Consider the following 17,849-nt stretch of genomic DNA (forward strand, 5'->3'; position numbering starts at 1 on the left):
GATCCTGATCTCTGACCTTCCTGGAGGGGACAACAAAAAAGGCAGTTTTCAAGTGGGGCAATAAAGTGTCACACATCTTTAAGACTTTGCTCAGGTCCTCCTGTAACACTAGTAAGTACACATTTGATGGCCCTGAGCTGCGTTTGGAAAACCACAGCGCTACAGTGCAAACAGAACACAGTGCAAGGGTTAAATCCCTTTTGTTACCATGGAGATCAAGACAGCGGTCGCCAGTTGACAGGCGCAGCATGGAACAAGAGACAAGGGGGAGGAGGGAGAGGGGGGCTGTTGAATGACGGTGGAAGAGGCGGGGTCAAATATCATACTCTGTGCTCATTGGCCAGATTTGCGTCACGTTGCCAGTTTGGAATGCAAATGAAAAGAGTTGCTTAGGCCCACCGCTGCTCTGCTCTTTTGCTGCCTCTGGTCTACTCTGAGCCTGTCGGATACAGCGAACCACTATCCAGAAATGGTGTAAAATATCAGGAAACAGCGAGGGAAGAGCGGCCAGATTGAGGAGCGAGGCTACAAGGCTTACGATAACGGTAAGGCGACGTCTAGTTTGCTTCTTGGCACAGCGTGTCACGGTTGGCACGAGGGTCAGTCACCGTTTGTGTTTGTGTGTGTCGGAACGCGTGAGGTTAATCGGTCGCACTAGCTAACGTCTTCTCGGGGCCCCAAAACAGAAGCAGGCGGCAGCATTTGTCTCTAGCTTGATTGCTAACGTTGACGTTAGTTCAACGGCTAAGTTTAGCCTGCAGAGCCTCACGTAGTTAAAGACAAGCAGTAACGTTACGGTGGCGAATAACGATCCAAGTAGTGCTAACGTTAGCCAACGTTGTAACGTTAACGGAATTCAGTAAGTTACAGCTATCATGGAGAAAAATAGCTATGAATGGAAATCAGCCCGTGAGCAAAACGTGTAGCCTATGTTAAATTGAATGTTCTGAACCAGCAACAGCATATCTTCCTAAGCTTTTCTAGTTTCTGCTTTGCCTCATCACTTTAAAAGTGTTGGCTAAAGTTAGCCAGGTGCTTTCTTGAGGAACTTTGATCCCGTAGGTCATGACCTTTGGCGCAGAGGGGGAGTTAGTTATTTTGACAAGTGTAGGTCATCACCGAGGATAGTCCCGATGCTCCACTAGAGCTGAAATAGTGTGGCCATGGCCTTCCAGTGATCCGAATATGTTAAAAATAATACCAGTTATAGCTAATACCCCCTTCACTGTGTCTGTGTTTAGCTACAATGTATGGTGTGTGTGTGTTGGCGACTGTATGCATTTGGGCTGCAGCTAACCTTTGTTTCCATCATTGATCCATCCATCATTAATCGTTTTGGCTCTAAAAACATGTTAAATATGCCCATTGTAATTTTCTAGAACCCAAGATAACATTTTCAGATGGCTTGTTTTGTCAAACCAGTAGTCTGAAACCCAAAGATATTGAGTTTACTAACGTATATATCAAACAAAAGAAGAGATGCTGGAACCAGCAAATGGGCAAATTTGACATTTTGCTTGAAAAATGACTGCAGTGATACATTGATTATCAAAATAGTTGATGATTTGATAATCTGTTGATTGATTAATCAATAAATTGACTAATGTTTCAGCTCTCCTACTTGTTTCAGCCCTCCTACACATCATATGTGTCGAAGTTATGTTTTGTTAGGGGTTGCCGGAAACACAAATCTATGTAGAAAGCCTACAACCTGCGTAAAGACCGTCAAATCACTGTAATATTGGGTTGATCAGTCAAACAACCACTTCATCCCTCATCACCAAATAGATAACCAAACTACCACAAACCAAGTCAAATAAATACAGATAGAAAAAAGAAAATAAATAATGCAAAACATCCAGACTGAGTAGGTTACACCAAAATTATGTACAGCCAGACTGCTGGTACTGAGAAAAAAACACACACTCACTGGCGCACACTCAGACGCCTACCTCAAACACATGTCCTTGGATGCTGGCTCAGTACGTTAGAGACTATTTAAACAAGCGACAAAAGTAATCCAATGGAACCATAAAGCACATTTGATTCAGACAAACTTATACAGCTACAGACACACTTCCTTGCATTGTTGGTGTCACTTGACTGGTCAATGCAAGTCGCCACAGCTTTCGCAACTGTCCTTTTTATGTTTTATTTAAAGGTTGTCCATTTTTCAAAAGGTCAGGTTCTTAATTGGCAGAGTGTGTTGTGGTTAAAGGTGGGTTATGCGATTCTGGAGAAATCCAATACATGACAAATGCCATGATATAGAGCGAACAACAACAAAGCAAGTAACGTAACTAACGTTAGCTAGGTCGTGGGTTAGCAAACTCCCCCTACAGTTGCTGCTGCGAAGCTAACAGCCAGAGAGGACAAGACGTATTCCCAGAGCCAGCCCACGAGCTCCAGACAGTCGGGCAAGTCATTTAACGTTACCTGACACACAAATCATGGCTGGAATAGTGTTGTGTGGCTCAGTCCGACCCACTTTATGTATTTCCCATTTACAGAGCCAGGGCTGTGTACAAACACCAGATTGTTTTTCAGCGCACACACAGAACGAACAGCTAGTGGACCGTGAGAAGATATTTGCTGAATTTGGCAAAAAGAGTTTTGGATTAGAATCACCTGCCCCACCTTTAACTCACTTTGCACTGGCCTTGGTTTGAAAGTTATTGTGCTTATTTAACATGCATTTCCTACAGCCAGTTAGGTCAGATGGCCACTTCACAAGGTGATGCAAAATGACATGCTTTGCATCAATGTATGAAACCACTGAGTGGTCAAAACCTAGGGGAGTATCTGACAACACCAAGAAAATGAAATATAGGATGGACACAGGTCTTGTTTGATTTGTATTTATCTTCACTGGAAAACATTACTATTCTTCAGATTAGGTTATTTTAGCTCGGTGTCCCAGCTCCTGAGCACCTACAATTGTTGCCTATAGTGTACACCACCTCCTCATATTATCTGCACTGTCAAGGGGGTCAGATCATGGCCAGTAATTTGCTTATTTCAAGAATAAAAAGTAGCAACTAGCTCAGTGAAGAAGCTCATAGATTTTTCTCAAGTCTACTGGGGTTAATTTCAGAGGGATGCTTGCTTTATCCACTTAAAAGCATGGCAAGATGTTATTATGGAATAGAGTGACTCCTTTTAAACCTGAGATCCCACAGCTTGGGAAAATTAGCCAGAGACAATTACTTGCACATCTAATCTTATAGCTGACACCTGGTCTAATGCATTAAACTGTTTATTCAAATTAATTTATCTATCCTACTTATGAGTGTTATGAAAACTCTGATTTGTTTATTTCAAGAGAAGGTGAGAGCCACACATCGTCATGTTTTGTTTAGACATGATTATTTACATGTGCGATGGATGAAGGCAACTTCCAACTATGCACTGATAACAACCGTTGTGATCATTTAAGGGTGCAGAATTGCCCTTTTGTTAAATAAAACGTTTTGTTGTCACCCACTACAGTCAGCATTATACAGAGAAGCTTTTCAGAGATCCACCTGCTGGAAAAATGCAAGAACAGAGATGTTTGGAAATGTTTTACCTGAACAAATGTCACGTTTTCTACTTTTGAGGTGAAGAAATCTGTGCTTATTCTATCAAGTGATTGCAGACACTTGGAAACTGTAGTGTTTATATTCAGTACAGGTACAAATAAAGCAGTGATGTTTAGTCACCGGCACCAAGCAGCACAGCTAAAGTGGTAAGAGTCTATTGGTGGAGAGTAAAGACTAGAGTATTACATTAAAATAGAAAATGTCAGGATCAGCCCAAAGGACCATCCGCTTATTAACAAGGACACGTGTCAGTCAGTCAAAGATGTTTGAGAAACTTTTCATTATTTCAAAGGCTTTGATTTTTGAGTACATCAGTCTTACAAAATATCAGATCATTACGTGATGACCTTTTTTGTATGCCTTTCAGGGAACAGGCTTATAGGTTATTAAGTTGTGACCAAAGTTTGTTCATTTTATTTTTTTTATAAGAATAATATTTGTGCAAATGAAAAGAGAGCTTATCATCAGGCAAAAAGAAATTGAGTGCCTTCATTTTGAACCCCATTAAATAACAAGACTGTCATTTTGGGCACAGTCATCCACTCCATAGAAAGGTAATAAAGAAATACATCCTTGCAGATATCAGAATTAGTTTCCCTAAGCTACTTGAAAGTCACGAGTCTCCAGTGACCCAGAGGCTTCTGTTATCCTTTTGGATTATTTGAACTTTTGATGTCTGGCTGGTCCACTGCTGGCGTTGATAGAAATGGAAAGTGCTTGTTGCTGATGAAGGCAGTGAAGCACTACATTTTTCAGTGCTGCTGCTCATCTCGGCTTATACCTGACCTATTTTTTCCTCTTGGTGTGATCGACGCCTGAGAGTGATGCCTTAGAGACTGCTTTGATAGAACAGTCTGGATTGAAGGATGTTGCTAATCAGCAAGCTTTGCCAGAACTATTTAACTGTGGTATTTATAGATCAGAGGGAGAACCTTTTCATTCATTTGTCAGTCTGCTGCCCCCTCTCAGTCTATCGCTATGCTTTTTCTTTTCATGTTTATTTTGAGAGTTGTTAACAGTCCAAGTGATTTTTAGCATCTCGTGGCGCAATCTGCACCGTACAGGCAGGGGCCTTACTAAATGAAGCTGAACAGAAAAAGACCACAGTCGGCTGTGTAGAGTGGAGTGAAAATGTTTTGTATCTTCACAGCATGAGTCTATGTGTGCTGGAAGGGTACACACACACTCCGCACACTTAACCTGGAAAGCAGCCAGAGTCTCTTTGTGCTGGTCTACTCAGCTGTGGAAGGCAAGGTCCGTCTGAGTCAGATGGCTCAATTACGGCTACCCGACCAATCTTGCCTCTGGATCAGAGGGTATCTCCATCTTACATACTCTAACAAAGGCAGTGCCCTGTTTGGACAAGGCCCATCAACCATCATCAGCCTCAGGGGATGACCCCAGCATTGCCAAGGAAATGCTTCTTTGTAGAGCACAGGATGTGGAAGATGACTTTTACTGTTGAGGTTCATATGGCAGGCCCTCTCATCTCAGATATTAATCAGAATGTAGGTGACATATATTGTTGTCTGTTAAGATCTGGATCTGGGTAGTTCAACATGATGACTACACTGAACTTAAGCTCATAAATGACTCGCTTAAGGCTGCAGCTAACTAAATATGCATTTTTTAAATATCAGAAGCAGAAGAATATCAAAAGCATCTTCAAGTTGCTTGTTTTGCCCAACCAACAGTCCAGAACTCAAAGATATTCGATTTACAATGATTTAAAACATACGAAAGCAGCAAATCTTCACATTTGAGAGGCTAGGACCAATGAATGTCTATTAATTAATTTTCTGTCGATTGACTAATTGCTTTGGCACTACACTTGTCAACCCTACAGTCATGCAAACATTTGGCATGGTTTGTTTCTCTTTTTATTTTTTATTTTTTTTGTGCATGAGTATAAATTGTTGTGCTATAGGATTAATGCATACATTGCAACAACAACAATCTTCTTCATGGACTTGCCTGGATCACCAAATCTGCACTAAACAAAGGATTACAAATCAAGATATTATATTATCTGCAATGAATTTTCTAAAAAAAATAAATAAAATAATAATAATAATAATAATGATAATGATAATAATAATAATGATAATAATAATAATAATTTCAACCACCTTGAACGCTTTGTCCATAAAAATTGATGAGTCTGGCAGATGCTACATCTCTCTTGTGATATTAATAGGCACTCCTCACCAAAAAACAAACACTTCCAATGAATATATAGAGCCCCTTAAAGGAAGAAATTTGCTGTTTTTTAAAGGAGTGTAATGTTTAATGAACCAACTACTGTTATTTCTGCACAATTTTGTTCTTGAGCATATGTCACTTAACAATGTTATATTTCATTTAATTTCAAACTTTTCAGATGGATTATAATGAGTATGGGGTTGGAAATTTTTCAAGCAAACTTTTTAGTTCATTGGCTGGTAGTCTCTTTGATGTAGGAATCTAAAAGCAAGGCTCATATGGTGCCTAGATCATTTATTTTTATACTGCTCCCCAGAAGAGCTTGTTAAGCGTCGACGTTCTTGAAATTGATAATGAGCTTGAATGCCCTTTGAACAAAAGGCGGGGTTTATTTGTTTAAAGCCCCTTGCTGGACCACCCCTTACGCCTCACTTATTCCGATTTCGCATAGCATTTGGGCTCCCGGGCTTTCAGATGTTGAGGTCCATCATCAAGCAGCTCATATCAAATTGAGCCACCCCATTCCTATTCTTCCCTCTTGTTTTGCCCCCCCAAATTTGCTGCACAGCTCTGTTAGCCAAGTGTGAAACTCAAGCTTGCGTTTCTGGCTGCACCGCCAGCTAATCTATATGCTAATGAGAAGATAATAATCAATGAGGTTCACGGATGGATGGCCCCAATCAATACCACATTGCACCAGCAAATGATTCAAATGGCTACATTTCATACAGCCAGACAGTTGGCTGGCGTGTTAATGTGGTGGGGCAGACCATAAGTATGCCATTATCCTCTGGTTTTATCTACCCTATTCCACATAAATGAATTCTCTTGTCATTAAAGAGAGTTTTGAATTCAACTGCAAAGCTATCCCATTTCACTTTTATGAGGGGTTCACAATTTTCTACTCCTATTGTTTTGCATTTCATTTCCATAACTGTTATAAATAGGTAGGTTGATGCTGTCCTGCTGCAACTTGGATAGCCTCTCCATAGATTCTGATTTATATCTTTTAGTTGATTTTAGGGCTTTAATTGTGCCATTATAGCACAATGGGTATAACATGTAGCTGGAAATATGTTCTGTATGTGAGGTGGTTTGTTTTCTGAGTGCCTTCTGCTTTAATTTGTGCAAAACATTTTGCACTAATCAGTACTGAGCACAGGGTAAGAGAACCTGAATGTTGCTGGTGGTGACATTTTAGCAGGATTAGGGTAAATTGTGTTACCACTAGACTACCTCACAGCAGTTCTTTTTTTCTTTTTTATTTACTCTCTAGCCTCAGTGTCACTCTTGTCACAAAATTGAGGATGATTATACTGTCCTGCTAGGAAGATAATGGGTTAGATGTTCAGTCTGGTCGTAACTCCCTGCTCCTGTCCTTAGCTGAATGTTATGATACAAAATTGGCCCACTCAAAGCTGCAGGTTATTGGTGGGAATCGTGCTTTCTATAAATGGTTTAAAACCTATGCTGTACACCTACAGTATTCATATTTGAGGCACTAAGATGGAAATGGAGCCCTCAGTTCTCAGCTGTCCAGACCTAGACTAAGCAAACTATAGAGTATACTATCTCTTAGTTGTCATTATAATGAAATACCTTTATTACCTTGGATTTGACTTTTCAAAAAAAATAATTTAGGTGATGATTACAGACTACCTTATGTTGGAGGGTCTATGCATCCTAAAAAAATTCTGTATTCAGGCAGCAGCAGAGGGGGAGGGGAGAGTAAAATCATTACCATCATCTTCATTAGAGAGGATTCTGTTGTCCAATCAGCATGCTGCTCTGTACGGAGATTCCATAGGCACCCCGTTGGCTGTCGCTAGGTTACCACATAATCAGGAGGCAGGCCACGGCCTGGTTGGTGGAGTGGGGTGTTGATGCTGGGACGACAAGCTCGCTTTGAGATGGGGGTAGACGAGGGGCTGGGGGTTTGGATACAGCACAGAAACACGCTTGCATACGCTCACTCATTCACTCAGTCAACCAACCAGCAAGCCAGCCACTCAGTTGGGCAGACAAAGAAGAGAAACATCCTGCAGGAGGACAGCACGCTCCCGGGGGATGGGGCATCATACCCCTGCATCACGTTGGGGGGGCCGGAGGAGGTAGGAGCACCAGGGTTAGGGGGCTTTGTCTCAACAGCAGAGTACCCCTCCACACACACTCGCACAAACATACACATAAGCATACATTTCTCTGTGGATCTTCTGGCTATTACAGCCATTATCACACATCAATCGATTTGTGCAGCTGACGAGCGCGTTCATGTAGAATTTTTCATGTGGGTCATCAGAGTTTTCCTATATGCGAACTGAAGGATGGACACTGATGGAGACTCCAGCGCTTCCTTACTGTGATCTAAGCTCTGTAGAGACAGCCAGTCTGTCTGACAGTCTCTTAACAGCTCTCATCTTCCTGCAGGCTATGCAAATCCTCTAGACACAAATCTGACAGTCGGTTATTGCGGTCTTGTAATGCCAGCATGAGTAGATCAATATGTTCTCTTGTGAGGGGCACAAAGAGCTGAATTTGTGTTGTTATGGTGTTGACCGGCTCTTTGAAGTGTACTACAGGCTGCTGGCGCTGCTTTGATGTGCTCTCGAACACATTGGCTGTACCACTTTTCATGGGTACCAGGTTTTTCCCCAAAACCAACTCAAAGCTTGATTGTAGATGTGGAAATGGGGTTAAGAATCAGAGTGGGGGGTGTTCTCCATCGCACCCCTTCATTGATGGATGGGTGACTCCTCTCAGAAAGACAGGGACTGAAGGCATCATTACCAGAGGGGATTCCCTCCCCTCTCCACTTAGGAGGCAATGGGAAACAGACTCTGGGATGTAGGCTAATGATGGCAGGCAGGCTTTGGCAGCAGCGGTGCTTTGTTTACAACCAGAAAGCCTGACTGCATTTCAGCTTTTTCACAGCCGCAATTATGTAGACACTAAATTTTTAATTCACGACAGGCACTGCTTAATGCAAACTCATGGTTCCTTTTGTTTTGGGGAACTTACAATTGATTTCAGTTTTTTATATTTTTACTCATTTGGATTTCTATAAGTTGAGTCACCATTTTGGGTTTTTTGGCAGGGCTTGGTATTCATGTTTTATTTAAATCACTCTCATTTCATGGACATTCTTGCTTAGAAAATAGTGTTGATACGATTTGTTCTGATATATATATATATTTATTTAACACCCTAATTCATGAGCATCTAAAGTTTTCATTTGAAGCACATATGGTTCTGCAAACAGGAGCCAAACTCAAATTCCAGCCTTTTTCTCATTCAGTGACTAATTTGTTTACTGAAATATTTATGGCTATTTGGTGCTGTTCTGCTCTTACCATTTCAAGGAATAGCATGTGGTTCAGTAAGATTGCAGTTAGTTTCCAAGTCTGCTTTGTAGCATAAGTGGGCTATAGAGCTGTGCTTTGGCCCCTAATCCGTTCAAAAGAATAATGAGGAGGAGGAGGAAATAGCTTAAGAATTGCGGCATAGCAGCAGCATTGCTCCTTATTTAATTACTTCCATCACACCCTCTTTCTACTCCAACCCATTTAAAATCCTCAACCTGCTCACTCGACCTTCACCCCCCCCCCCCCAAAATAACTTAATGCGCACACCTCTAACCTCAAGGCTAGAAATTCCATCCTCCCCGTTTTGGCCTCTCTTTTCAGCTCTGTTACATCAGCTGTCATGCTGTTTGAATCCCCCATGACACACACACGTACTCATTAATCCCACCTCCTCCTCTACACCACTAGCATCAAGTTCTCGTTCTGCTCCTGTTCTGTTCGAGCTCGACTTCATCAGAGACTTCTGAACTTGCTTCGTCTTCTTTTAACAGAACTTTTTTGAGTTTTTGCCTCCACCGAGGAAGGATCCTTTCTCTCTTCTCATCTTCTTCACATCTTATCAACTGTCATGCTCAGGCCCCCTCCATCTCATGTGCCTGAAGAGCTCTGAACCTTTTCCTCCTGTCCTAATGGATTGCAGAGCACCAAGGGACCAACCTTAAAAAGGCTTTTATGGAAGGGGCTAAATCATTTGTTCTTTTCTCCTCCATGCTCATGACTGACAAGAAAAAATTGATTCAGAAGTCTGAGATACTGTATGTCATATTAACATGGTTTTGACACAGTACTTTTATATTAGCTAATTGTTGTTAAGAAAGAGATGGGACTCTGTGAGAGAGTTTGAGCGATAATTAGACCTATACTTTTATATATTAAAGTCAAGTGAAGTGGTGTTTGTACCATGGTTTAAGGTGTTTTGATGGGAGTGGGTGCGAGGGAGTTTTAGCCATATTTAGAACAGCGTTTGTTGCCTTCCCAATTAACTTTCACCAGATGCGTGTTCTTGTTTATGTGAAACACTTCTGTGTTTAAGATGTAATTTAGGGTGGCCACTAATGTTAACCAGCCACCCTGCCTTTTATGCTAAATTCACTGGATTTATTTTGCTTCCCAAATAGCATTTTTTTTTTTGTGCGTCTCTAACCAGCTTTGTTCTGTCATGCCTCCCTTTTTGTTTTTGGAGAATGAAGTCAGACGTATTGTATACTGTTTTAGAAACTGCGTTTACTAGAACAGTGCAGGGGTAACTTATTTGAACATCCTAAATTTAGATTTAATATTTCTGTTATGAATTTGTGCATGCAAAATAAACAGACTTCAAAAGAATAATTTATTTCCCAGCAGACGCTCATGTCCTACTGGTACCAAGAAGAGAGACCATAGCTCCCCTGTACTAGCGTCTCTTCACTGGTTACCAGTGAAATACAGAATTGATTTTTAAGATTATTTTATTTGTTTTTAAAGCACTGCATGTACTGGCACCAGGTTACATCTCTGAACAGCTCATCCCCTATTCCCCCTCCCGACCTCTCAGATCTGGTGACCAGTCACTGCTCTCCATTCCACGCACCCAGTTAAAAACCAGAGGTGATCAAGCATTTTCAGTTGTTTTGGCAGGCTATAGAGGAGTGTATTTGCTTATTCAAAATTGCTTACGTTGCAGCATTAGATTGAAATGATTAAATGTGTAGTGCTGCAACGATTAATCTATTAGTCGATCGACAGAAAATGAATTGGCAGCTATTTTGATAATTGATTTATCGATTCAGTCATTTTTTTAAAGCAAAAATGGGTTAGACTCTTTGATCTCTTTGGTTCCAGCTTCTCAAATGTGATGGTTTTGTGCTTCTTTTTTTTGTCATATGTGATAGTAAACTGAATATCTTTGGGTTTTTGTTGGTCGAATAAAACTAGATATCACCTTAAGCTGTGGGAAATTTTTGTGGGCTTTTTTTCACTAGTTTGACATTTTATAGGCGAAAAGATTAACCCATTATTCAAGAATATAATCGACAGATTAATTGATAATGAAAGTAATCGTTAGTTGCAGCCCTATAAATGTTTTATCTCTGACATACACTCACTTTTACTTCATCAGATCAAATTAATTTCCTCCTTGACATTTTATGTGTTGCTGGACTCACATTTCCTTGAAGTTGAGCTGTCATGTACAGGTGTAGTTTAGATTCTGCCACAGTTGTTTTTTTGCTTGTCCATTGTATTTATTTTTTTTTATCTGAAGAGAAACATTTAGTTTTCTTGGGTTTGTGTATAAAGAAGGTAAAAAGTGTGGAATTTGTCTTATGTGCTCTCCTTTTGTCCCCTCTTCAGGCACAGGAGAGCCATTCAGAAGAGCCGGGGGTCAAAGGTGAGAAGAGCAGAGGGCACTATGGAGAGTGAGCCAGGGGCCCCTGCCTCCACGGCCAACAGTACCGGGACCGCCACCCCATCCACCACCACCTCTTCCAGCACCACCGCTGCCAGCAGCAGTAGTACCTCTAGCACTACTACTACTACTTCTACCACTTCCACTAGCAGTAGTAATAGTGGTAGTAGTAGTAGTAACACTAGCAGTAATTCCAGTAGTAGTACTACAACAGGAAGACAGGCAGTGCCTCAGATATCTGTTTACAGTGGGATACCTGACCGACAAACAGTGCAGGTGAGTTTGTTGGTCTTGTGATTAAATTGTTGACACCTCGTTATTAAGTTGGGGGTGTGTGTGTGTGTGTGTGTGTGTGTGTGTGTGTGTGTGTGTGTGTGTGTGTGTGTGTGAGACAGTGTGACAGTGACATGTACACACACACTCAGACCACTTGCACATACAAATGCTTATAAATTAGCATACTTTATTTTGCTCTACTGCCCTCTGTTGGTGCATGTAAAGCCACATACAGGCTTCTGATGTGCTCCTAAAAATTATGTTTGATGATTCATTTTCTAAGTAAATGAGTGAAATAAGAGGCATTTGTCTTCCTGATAAATATAGCAATGAAATAAATGGTCATTTCACAGGATGTGTCCAAGTTGAAGGAAGGAATGCTTTCTGTGCTTTAGTGCTCTTGACCCTTTGACCCCGGAATAAGCCTTTACACAGGTTTACCCTCTCCCTGAATAAGGTCCGCACAACCTTTAGTGCTGATGCTTTGACAGTAGGGTTTTTGTTATATTCAGCCCTCCTTTTCTTGTACTCAGCCTGCTGACAATTAAATGGCAAACACTATTGTCACCAGGCAGCCCTAAAGGAGCATAAGGACTGCTAGTCATTTATGGTCAGTGAGAGTTGCATGTATGCAGTGCATCTCTGCTAATTTTACCTTCATTCCAAGAGGTGTGGGTCTGGATGGTTCTGTGACACTATGGACCGCAGGTCAACATCCTCTCTGGTTACTTGGCAACCAGGCAGAGGGCACTTTCAGAGGTGAAGGGTGAGGAGAGTTATTTCTGATGGCTTGGAGGTTTAGCTCTTTTATAATTAGGTCAAGGAATCGTTGAGACTTTTCTTGCAGACAATGATGGAGGGACTGGGTTTATTTATGTCTGTCAGCTTGCAACGATCAAGTTTTACACATTTTGAAACACTTAATTAGAAGCGTGCATCTCTCCCTCTCAGACGATTAGATACGTACCTGAATTCACAGTCCATGATCTAATCCAAAAATTATACAGATACATTTGCAAAGACATTATACAGGTCATTCAAAGCACATTCGATTCAGCCGTGATTAGCATTTGATATTGTTACTTTGTTTTTATAATAAAATTTAATAATAATTAATTAAAATAATATATATCCCCAATTTCTATTTCAGAAATATCCCATAAAATTATGTTTTCTGCCTGACCAACAATAGTAAACTCTTGTTTACACCTTGATTAAATTTAATATATGCAAACTCTTTTATTATTATTATTATTTATTATTACTACTACTACTACTACTCAACCAGCTCTGTCTTTGTCTGTATATACAGGTGTTCCAGCAGGCGTTAAACAGGCAGCCTAACACAGCAGCACAGTACCTGCAGCAGATGTATGCTGCTCAGCAGCAGCATCTCATGTTGCAAACCGCAGCCCTCCAGCAGCAGCACAGCCTCAGCACCGCTCAGCTCCAGAGCCTGGCTGCTGTACAGCAGGTCAGCAAACGGTCATCACATGAAAGAATCATTCTCATAGTGTAAAGTTGATGCTGTTATGGTTGACCCCCTGCAAGACATGTTTCAGGAAATGGTAAATTTCTCTCACTCTCTTGCCCTGTGATAGGCCAGTATTGCAGCTGGCCGGCAAAGCTCTTCACAGAACGGCACTTCATCCCAGCAAACAGGATCTACTCAGGCGACGGTAAGTGCAGTTTTGAGTTTTGGGCCTGTCTCTTAAGAGCCTAAGGTTTTTTTGGTTTTTTTTTTTATATGTCCATTAGATTTTCATGGAACTAAGTTGATTTTAGCTCCAAGATGCTTTGGGGAATCTGGGTGCCACACTTGCACTTCTGTGAGTTGTGAAGAGATTGAAATGCCTTTTGATAACATTCATTTGGATCTTGTATGTTTGACGCGTTGTTTAAAGGAAGCTGGTGTATTGACATAGATATCAGTAGAGTAAAGGAAGTGTATAACCTCATTATCCTGTTCATCTTCTCCCCGTAGATCAACCTGACCACCTCCCCAGCAGCAGCCCAGCTGATTAGCCGGGCCCAGAGCATTAGTTCCACCCCCACCAGTATATCCCAGCAGGCTGTTCTGCTGGGCAGCCCATCTAGCCCCACTCTCACAGCCAGCCAGGCACAGATGTACCTGCGCGCACAGATGGTGAGACAGCAGACAAAAGGACCATGGCCACTGGCACATTTACATGAATGTGCATATATACATAAACAAAACCACACACACATACAGCTTTAATAGATAAGCACACTCCGGCTCATATTTTTTTCCTTTGGAGGCTAAATGTGTGTTTTGGGATGCGTGCATGCTTACTCTGCCATAGTAAATGGTGTTGGTGTTTTATTCTCATCTTGCCACTAGAGGAGGTGGTCAGTATTATCTGTCTGGCCCCAGAGGGCTGATTGCAAACACAGAAGGGAATGTCTTGAATGTGCACAGATGCTCAGAAAGGTCACAGGTGTTCTCTCAGCTTTAGCTTAAGGTCCAGTTGTTTTCAAACCGAGTTGCTGAAGGAATATGAAGTCTTTCTTGGCCTATTTTGGTGCTGCTGGTTGTGGATAACTTGTCGGTTTCAATTTGCCATCAGTTGTGTAGCTGGCACACAGATTGTTCCTACCACCTCATTATGACCACGTACAAAGCATTGTCAGATTTGTGTGATGCTTCTGGCACACAGCAAAACACATTTGTCAGTTTAGATTGCCATGGCTTTTATTTCTGGTATAGTCCTCTGGTGTTAAATTAGTGCATATGATTTCTGTTAATTTCCTTTTACTTCCTCACATACACGATTTAGAGGTTCAAAACAGTCTAAGTATATAATTGCAACATAACTGTTGTATCTATATGTTTTGTTTTAAATATATTTGTTAAGATAGAAATTAAAAAGGTCTGCCATTCTGTAGTTTTCATGGCAAGAGTAGGATCAAAATTGTTGCACATCTGTCCAAAACACACAAACAGGGTCCTTTTTTACTTGGAATAATTCACATAATCCTTTGTGTGCTTATAATTACCTTTTTTTGTTTTAATGTTTTTGTGCTCTGGCGTTTTATCATTGCTTTGCTTCTTTATTGGAGATTAGAGAAGAATCCAATCTAAGAAGCGTTTTCTGACTGATCCAGTTCTCCTTTGGTATGTGTGTGTGTGTGTGATGCTTTCCAGGCCCAGCAGAGTAACCTGGTGCAGGTGGCCAGGAGCCTGGGCCGGGCTGTTCCTCTGTCCCCGCAGCTCATCTTCACTCCAACGGCCACAGTGACAGCTGTCCAGTCAGAGAGCTCCTCCTCACAGGTAGGTTCATTGGAAGATATTTTCACTAAATGACAAATATAATTAAAAACTTTTATTTAATGTTAACATCCTGGACTTGATCCCTCTGATAAATACACAAACATTTGGAAGCTTAGAGAAAGTTGTTGCAGTTACTGGAAATCCTGCACTAGAGGATGTGAAATGGCAATGGTTAAAAGGTTAAAAACAATTTTGTACTTACTGTTCTGCTGTGATATTAACAGTATATATAAGTAACTTAATATGCTTACCATTGAAAGCATTGGCTAATACAAAAAAGTCACCTTCATTCATTTTGTAATAAACACAGTTCTGACAAACTAATAATATCTACTCCTTCACTTTGTCAATGTGTTTGTATCAGTAATGTCACATCATTCTGTCTCTAAGAATCAGGTCCAAAATCTGGCCATCCGTGGCCAGCAGGTGGCGACCACGTCCTCCTCTCAGACCCAGACCCTGCAGGCTCTAAGTCTGAAGCAGAGCCCTGTGCCCATCCAGCCTGCCTCACTGATCAAGAATCCCAGCCAAGGAGCACAGGTCTCCACAGGAGGCAAGGCCAGCTCCTCCAACAGTTTGTCTGAAGGCGGGAAGAAGGGGGACAGTGCAGCAGTCACAGAAGTCAGAGCTATAAACATGAGCCGCAGTGTCACAGCTGTCAGTGCTCAGCCCCTGATCGCTCCAGGTAAGTGGAGCAACCCCACAGCCTGAAAAGTTCAAATAATGTTAGATCTAAAGTCTGAATGTGTGCAGGCCTCTTACCCATGAAACTGATCTTGGCAGTGCTTAAAGAAGGGCCCAGACCCCCACAGAAATAAACTGTCTCACAAAAGCATTTAGCGTTTGGTCTATATAGTGAAAATAATGGAAATTAGCAATATGGCTGCTTATGTGATAGTTAAGTGAATATTTCTATCATTGGGCTGTAGGTCAAACAAAACAAGCAATTTAAAGACATTGCTTTGGCCCTCAGGAAATTGTAATAGGCATTTTCTAATTTTATAGACCAATCAGTTATTGGATAATGAAAACTGTCGTTAGTTGCAACCCTAATGGGTATCAAACCTAAATACTCTGAGCACTCACCAAATTAGTCTGCCGCACCAGGTTTTGATAAGTTTAACAAACCTGAAGTGAGCATTGAATGCTTTGTTAGATACTCAGACTTACATATTCATCGATCAGGTATTTCAGAGCTTAGTTGATCAACCAGAAGATGCACATAATTTAACAAATAAACTGTAGTCAAAAGAGTGCCTAAAAATTTCACTTAGATCAGCCTTGATTTCGATACAGGATATTCAATCAGTGCATCCCTTTAAGTATTTTTAGCCATGCTAGCAGTATGGCTCAAGTGATTGCAATATCGGTCTGACGGTCAGTCCACCACTTTGGTCCAGACTGAAATATCTCAACAAATATTAGATGGATGGACCATGAAATTTTGTATAGACATTCATTCAGAATTCTTATGACTTTGGTGATCTCCTGACTTTCCCTATACTTTACCAGCAGGTCCAAGTGTTCACTTATCATGTGAAATATCTCAACATCTACTCAATGGACTGGCAAAAAACTTTGGAGCAGACATTCAGGGTTCCCAAACAATGAGTCCTAATGATTTTTGTGATCCTCTGACTTTTTCTCTAGCACCCTCATCAGGTCAACATTTCATTTTGTCCAATACTTTGGTTTATGACCAAATACCTGCTATACTAATGACATTCCCATCAGCCTGCACTTTATGTTTTGTGCTAATTAGCAAATATTAGCATGCTAACATGCTAAATTAAGATGGTAATCATCATACCTGCTAAACATCAGCAGGTTTTCATCTGGCAGAGAGTCCACACTGGTTATAGAGCAAACAGTGTATGTTAAAAGTAAACAGTCCAGTCTGTGTTATTTCTGTATAGACACTGACACTCGATATTCCATAGAAAGTTTTTTTTTTATGTCCATTTCAAACCTTAAAATAAAAAGGGAGCTGCTTAAAAAAAAAACTTTGTCCTTCACCCTCCGCGGGTGGTCTCGTCCTTCGAGCTCGGGTCCTCTACCAGAGGCCTGGGAGCTTGAGGGTTCTGCGCAGTATCTTTGCTGTTCCCAGTACTGCACTCTTCTGGACCGAGATGTCTGGTGTTCTTCCAGGGATATGCTGTAGCCACTCCTCCAGTTTGGGGGTCACTGCCCCGAGTGCTCCGATGACCACGGGCACCACTGTTGCCTTCACCTTCCAGGCCTTCTCCAGCTCTTCTCTGAGCCCTTGGTACTTCTCTAGTTTCTCATGTTCCTTTTTCCTGATGTTGCCATCGCTTGGTATCGCCACGTCTACCACAACGGCTTTCCTCTGCTGTTTGTCAACCACCACGATGTCAGGCTGGTTCGCCATTACCATTCTGTCAGTCTGGATCTGGAAGTCCCACAGGATCTTGGCTCGGCCATTCTCTACCACCTTTGGAGGTGTTTCCCACTTTGACCTCGGGGTTTCCAGTCCATACTCAGTGCAGATGTTCCTGTACACTATGCCAGCTACTTGGTTATGGCGCTCCATGTATGCTTTTCCTGCCAGCATCTTACACCCTGCAGTTATGTGCTGGATTGTCTCTGGGGCCTCTTTGCACAGCCTACACCTTGGGTCTTGTCTGGTGTGGTAGATCTGGGCCTCTATTGCTCTGGTGCTCAGGGCCTGCTCCTGTGCAGCCATGATGAGTGCCTCTGTGCTGTCCTTCAATCCAGCCCGCTCTAGCCAT

At 41.6% G+C, this 17,849-nt stretch overlaps 1 protein-coding gene across 2 annotated transcripts in view; it reads left to right on the forward strand.

Moving 5' to 3' along the window:
- Positions 1 to 377: 377 nt before the first annotated feature.
- The window catches only part of phc2b (polyhomeotic homolog 2b (Drosophila)), a 38,530-nt gene continuing 21,058 nt past the window's right edge, over positions 378 to 17,849 (forward strand). Inside the window, exons 1-7 of one of the 2 annotated variants that reach the window (XM_044211632.1) lie at positions 378 to 545; positions 11,477 to 11,807; positions 13,120 to 13,281; positions 13,409 to 13,486; positions 13,792 to 13,953; positions 14,974 to 15,099; positions 15,490 to 15,784. In XM_044211632.1, coding sequence (XP_044067567.1) covers positions 11,535 to 11,807; positions 13,120 to 13,281; positions 13,409 to 13,486; positions 13,792 to 13,953; positions 14,974 to 15,099; positions 15,490 to 15,784 — 1,096 coding nt within the window. In that variant the 5' untranslated portion in view covers positions 378 to 545; positions 11,477 to 11,534. Of the gene's footprint in view, positions 546 to 7,685; positions 7,895 to 11,476; positions 11,808 to 13,119; positions 13,282 to 13,408; positions 13,487 to 13,791; positions 13,954 to 14,973; positions 15,100 to 15,489; positions 15,785 to 17,849 lie in introns of those variants that run through there. The other variant, XM_044211623.1, reaches the window with a different exon arrangement.

This window comes from Siniperca chuatsi, linkage group LG2 (assembly GCF_020085105.1).
Source record: "Siniperca chuatsi isolate FFG_IHB_CAS linkage group LG2, ASM2008510v1, whole genome shotgun sequence".
In the NCBI taxonomy this organism is placed as follows: Eukaryota; Metazoa; Chordata; class Actinopteri; order Centrarchiformes; family Sinipercidae; genus Siniperca; species Siniperca chuatsi.